This window comes from Bubalus bubalis, chromosome 2 (genome assembly GCF_019923935.1).
Source record: "Bubalus bubalis isolate 160015118507 breed Murrah chromosome 2, NDDB_SH_1, whole genome shotgun sequence".
Taxonomy (NCBI): Eukaryota; Metazoa; Chordata; class Mammalia; order Artiodactyla; family Bovidae; genus Bubalus; species Bubalus bubalis.
Window position 1 is genome coordinate 158,226,540 of NC_059158.1, and position 6,000 is coordinate 158,232,539.

Sequence of the window (6,000 nt, forward strand, 5' to 3'; positions counted from 1 at the left end):
TTGGAGGCTGGCTGGCCCCACCCTGGGTTGGGTCAGTTAAGCTCAGGTCCCCAGGGTAATGTGAGGTGGGAGGGCCAGGCAAGAGCCAAGGGCAGGGAGAAGGTCGGGGCCAGGCCAGGACAAAGTCTACCACACATCCCAGAAGAGGCCAGAATGAAACACCACTTCGGTACAGAATAACCTGGATTCTGAGAAAATGGGGGGAGGGAGGAGATGGGGACACGGAAATGGCATTTTGGGTGATTAATCCTGGAGGAGGAGCTGGCTTCCTGAATCTTACTGCGGGAGGAATTTGAGCGAGAAAAAGTGAAAACTCCCTAATGTCAGGACTTCTTGGATATCAGCAAGGGGGGCGAGAGGTGAGGAAACTCTCCTCTCCTTTAAAAGAAGAACGTAGCTCCTGCCCAGAGGCAGACCTTTCCCCAAGTGGAGCCCTTAAGAGGCTGGGGAGGGGGCCAGGTGGGCTCGGGGTGTGTGCTTGGTTTGAAGTTTCAGATTCTTAGAGTCCAGAAGAAAACTGCCTCTGCTCACCCGAACCTCCCGCCCCAGCCTGGGTCGGGGAGCACACGGCTGGATAGTTTCCAGACTCGTGGGGACCCAGTCTGAGAAGGGGAGTGGACGTGGGAAGGGATGGTTGGGGCAGACGCCCCTACTGGGGGGTGGAATTCTGGCTGGTGCAGGCCTCCTCCCCACCTGGCACCCTGTGCCCTACCTGGGCTCATCTCAGAGTCCCTCTCCTATGTCATCTTCCTGTCTCCCCATTATAAAGCCTATGCCCCACCCCGCCAATCGAACAGCTTCTCACTGTACCCCAAATACAGGAGCCTCCCTTTCTGGGAAGTTTCTGGCTTTCCTCTCTGTCTGACTCCCTAAAATGTCAGCCGCCCACCCACCAAGACATCCCTCCTCTAACCCCACAGTGACCTGACCCCCAGACCCCACGCCCAATACCTCCACACCCAGGTCCTGTCCTTGCTGTGCTGTGAAGGCCCTCTCCCTCCCCTTCACCTTTCAACCCCTGCTCATCCCCTGGCCTTAGCACAAATACTTCCCGGACTTCCAGCCCCCAGAGACCCTCTCTGCAGACTAAGCCAGAAATAACGGCCTCTTGCTCAGAGCTCTTTGCTTACACCTCTGCTTTGAGCACCTCTAACTGCTGCTCTGTGATGGGGGGGATGGGGGGGTAGGATAGAGATGTGGACTCTGGAGCCAGACACCTTTGGTCCGAATCCTATTTCTGCTACTGTTTAGCTGTAGGACCTTGAATAAACTACTTTAATCTCTCTCTGCTTCCGTTTCCTCTTCTGAGAAGTGGGAATAATACTACTATTTACCTCGTAGGATAGCTGTGAGGTTTAAATAGAAAGCACTTAGCAAAACGCCTGGCAAATGGGAAGCACTCACAACATAGTAACTCTACTTGTTCGATTTTAAATTTGGGGAAAGGAGGCTTCCCTGGCGGTCCAGTGGTCACAACTCCACACTTCCACTGCAGGGGGCACAGATTTGATCTCTGGGGAAGTAAGGCTCCCGCATGCCGCATGGTGCAGCCAATAAATAAATAAAAACAAAAGTAATACATCTGAGGGAAGAACTGTGCCTTGTTCATTTTCATACTCTCCCCAGGGAGTTGGCACTCAGGGGGTGCTCTTGCCATGTACCCCAATGAGATGGTTTCCCAAGGGCAGCACCCTGGATGTGATTTCTGCCCGTCCATGCCCTAATCGGATCCAGGAGGCCTCATCCGTGCTGCCCCGGGCCTGGATTCTCCTCCCCACTTACCTGTCAGCGCTGAGGATGGGGCTGCTGGTGGAGAGGGGGCTAGGAGAGACAAAGGAGCCTCCCAGGGTCCCAATCCTCAGGGGTGTCTCATGGCCATACGCCTGCGCAGCTGGGGCGCTAAAGCTCTTGGGCTCAGGTTCCTGAGTCCGGGGCCCAGCCACCGCCGTTCGTACCACCGACTCCACGTAGCTCCGGGGCTCTGGAAGGGGCAAGGGGACAGGGACTGAGCGTGGATCCAGGGGGTGCAATGTGGACCCCACCCAACCCCTGGGAACCCACCTCCCCAGAGCCTGTGAAGGAAATTCCAAAAGGACAGCCAAGCAGACAAGGGGCACGTCTCTAGGGCTCCTGCCTGCCCAGGTCCATCCTCTTTCCAGCATCATGGACAAGCCGTGAGAACCCCCAAAGAACCTTTAACTAGAGCCTTGTTCTGAGAAGCTTCCCAGAAAGGGACCCCAGAATACAGCCATCACAGAGTCCTCCTTCCTAGAGCTGGGACACTCTCCTTCACTGGTGGCCCCTCTAGCTGAGCTTTTCTTCCCCAACCCTGCTACCCAGGTCCCCAGGCCCTTCTTGGCTCCCCAGGCACTGCTGGGGTCTGGGCTCTCCGTGGACCCCAAGCTCCAGCCCAGCCTTGCATCTCGGGATGCTCACTCCACCCCACACCCAGAGTCCAGAAACAGGCTTGCTGGCCTAGCAACAGGGCTGTGCGGGTGAGTCACACCCAGCCCTGCGTGCCAAGACACACCCATCCACCTTGCCTGACACACTTAGCATGCCTCCCGAGACTGACATCATTATCCCGCTTGGTGTTGAGAATGGCCCGAGAGGAAGGCTGGATGGGGGAAAGGGCGACAAGTGCCAGAGAGGTCACTGTGCAGGTGAAGGTGCCGAGGCCAGGAGAGTGAAGGGACTGGAGGCCCAACCAGACCCAGGTTTCCTGTGCCACCCGCCCCACTGCCGTGCTGCCCCCAACTGCCCTCCATCTCGGCCTCTGGAAGCCCCTCCGCAAGCCCCTCTACCCCACCAATGCAAACTAACTCGCCATCAAACAGGAAGAAGAAGCAGGACACTCTCGGCTTCTCCAGGGACAGATGGTGTTCCTGCCACCTCCAAATCTGGCACCGTTCCCGAGGACGTCCCAGGAGGGACGTGACCTGAGCACACACCAACACTATGCCCACCACAATTAGGGCAACCACTGAAACCTGCCTGAGAAGTGGAAGAACGGCAGAGTCCATGCAACCCTGGGGTGCAGGGAGGGGGCCAGACAGTCTCTCTCACAGCTACTCAATTCTACTGTTGTTATTGCGAGAGCAGCTACAGTAAAGCAATGAGCATGGCTGTGTTACGATAAAACTTTCCAAAAACAGGATTTGGCCATAGTTTACTGGTTCCTGATGTAACATGTCTCCCCAGCCCAGAGAGGTGGAGCGATTTGCCCCAGAACACACAGCGGCCATAGCTACCGTCTCCTGACTCCCGGTGCTGGCTCTGGGTGGCTGAGAGAGGGGCCACCAAGCCTCATGGGACACTCAGAGCTGGCTGCTGCTACTCAGAGCTCCAGTCCATCAGCCAGAGAAGAGCCAGCTCCACAGACTGTCAATAACAGCAGAAATAGCAAACAACTACATGAGGAAAGTAGAATTTGGAGAATGTAAGTATCCTGTCTGGGCCACACAGTAGCAGGTGACAGAACTGGCCTAAGAACCCCGTGGTCTGGCCCAGACCTGCTCTTGGGTCCTGCACATCCCGCCAGCTGAAAATCAGGGGGATCGAGAATTTCAGTGTGTCTTTAGCCTTGGGGAGCCGGCTCCACACCCTGGGGCAACTCGAACTGACAGAAAGGGACCCTCAGAAAGGAACTCACACCCACAGAAATGGCAGCTGAGACCCAAGGCCAGAGCCTACCTTCCGGCCCATCCCTCACCTCCCGGGGTCACTCTCTGAAAATTCCACCTGGACGCCTCCAGGTTCCCAGCTTCATGCTGGTGCCCGCAGCGCCCAGCACACTTCTCTCCTACCCAGAGGTGGCAAGAGGATCCATCTTCCCCCTGGCTGCCCCAGGCTCCTTGCTGATCTGTACTCACAGCGCCTGGCGCACAGTGAATCCTCAGTGAGTGTCCGTCTCACAAACTAGTAGACGCATGACCTTTACCCTCTGCCCCCTAGCTCCTTCCACCACAGAGGTACACGGTGACTAAGACCTAAGAGGCACACATTCGTTTCTCTCCTTCCCTTGAATTCTTGCTGACCCCAAAAAGTTCAAGCTAAAATGCCCGAGGGTGAGCGCTGAAGTCTGTGGCCCTCTCCACCCGCCGTGTCCTCCGGATTCATCCCCCAGCCTGCTCTGTGTCCCTGCAGGCCAGCTTTTATTCACAGCATCCCCCGGACTCCCAGGCTCAGGGCTCCAGAGGGCCCTGGCCTTTGGCAGCTGGCTGGTAGGCAGGACTAACAGAAGATGGAGGTGGGTGGGGAGAGAGGGTCAAAGTTCCAGGGCCGCATCCTCCACCCAAGATACCAGCTCCAGGGGTGGGCCCTCTCCTCCAGTTCCTCCTGGTTTCTTCAGGCCTGGAGTGCAGATGCCTCCCGCCTCCTGCTCAGGAGCACCCGGGGAGGTGCTTCACCATCCCTCGTTGGTTTGCCCAGACCATCTAAATAGTCCATTAAACCCTCTTCAGTTGCCCCATTGGAATGAGCTGTTTTCTGCCAAGACCTGACCCATACAGTGGGTAAGCAGCTCACGTTATTGGATCAGCACCCCATCCTATTAAAAAAAAAAAAAAAAAACAAATACACAGACCACTTCTACCATCGGTAAAATCTAAGTAAGGCCACCCACACCACCCCGTCCCAGAGTCAGGACGGAGCCAGGCCTGGGACCACAGACACTGACTCCCATCTGCCCTGTTTACCAGGAGTCAAGGCCATGTCCCCACTAACTGCTTTTGACCCAAACGTAGTGTCAGGAGACTGAGTGTAGTTTGCACAGAACATTGAAGGGACAGTATGTTAGAAAGTTGGAGATATCAGAAAACCTGAGACGGCTTTAGGATAAGCACATTCATAAAGCATCAGCCTCAGGAGCCCCGTCCTCACACCCGTCAGATCCTCAGCTACAGAGCAGCTTACAAAGGAGCTCTCAGAGGACTCAGCCTCTGAACTTGAAGACAGGACCACTCATCCAGGGAGAAGTACCCACAGCGGTTCCCACCACGTTTGCAGTTAACAGCTCTGTGAGTTTGGGTGGCCAACTAGCCTGGGGGCTTTGCTCAGGGGCTCCCAGCCTGTGGATTTCAGACCCAGCCCTCCTGGCCCTGCCGTCACTTTATTCTCCATCCTCTTTCTTGGTTGGCTGCCCTTTCCTGACCTCCCAGGACCAAATCAGGATAGAGACTCCCTCAATCTCTGTTGCTCATGAGCCCAGAGCAGGAGGGACCCTTTGGGAAGATACTTGATTCTGAGTCCAACTTCATAACTGTTCAAAACCAACCTTGAAGGACAAAATAGTCCATTTCCCCCAAGTTTTCAGACTCAGATTCCATATTGAAAATACCCCCGTTCCCTATCTCTTCCCATTTTCCTCTCCTCCCCACCTTAGTACAACATACAACGTGTGAGCTCCCTGTCTTTCACTTACTGGAAGGGTGACCGGGGACAGGCTGCTGAACCTTTCTGGGACTCTGTTCTCTCGTCTGTAAAATAGGAATGAGAACACCCACCTGCCCAGCCTGGATCAAGTGACAGGAGATGAGAAATTCCCTCCTAGTTCCTTCTTGCTAGCTCCAGTGCCAGTTTATCAGTGGCCCCACAGCTGCCTGCTGATGTCTGCCTTCCGCTACCCCCTCTCCTTTGCACACTCTCTCCTGCAGTTTTCTCCTCTCCGCCAATCCTGGAGCAGCTAGACCCAGAGGCAACGGGGACTCGGAAGGGCAGGAGATGTGGGGCCAGGAGGGTGCTTCATGCAGAACATTCCAGGAGCCCAAACCCATTCCAAGAGGCTGTTGGAGGCTGAGAGCAGCTGGACCGGAGGCTAAGTGACTTGGCCCCACCAGGCTGGGGGCACTGTCAGCTCCTGACCCACACCCTCAAGTGCATTTTCTGCCTGGCAGAAAAGGTTCTTTTCCTGGAGAGAAATGGCCTGCCTGCTCCGAGTGAAATGAAGACACGCAGATGGAGAGAGGAAAGAAGTAAAACTTCCGAGGCCCAAACCAGGAA

At 55.6% G+C, this 6,000-nt stretch overlaps 1 protein-coding gene across 8 annotated transcripts in view; it reads right to left on the reverse strand.

The window, feature by feature from the left end:
* Positions 1-6,000, reverse strand: part of TNS1 (tensin 1) — a 219,627-nt gene that overhangs the window by 20,162 nt on the left and 193,465 nt on the right. For all 8 annotated transcript variants that reach the window (XM_044937778.2, XM_025278227.3, XM_044937779.2 and 5 more), the window contains one exon: positions 1,783-1,981. In XM_044937778.2, the coding sequence (XP_044793713.2) occupies positions 1,783-1,981 (199 nt within the window). The remainder of the gene's footprint in view (positions 1-1,782; positions 1,982-6,000) is intronic.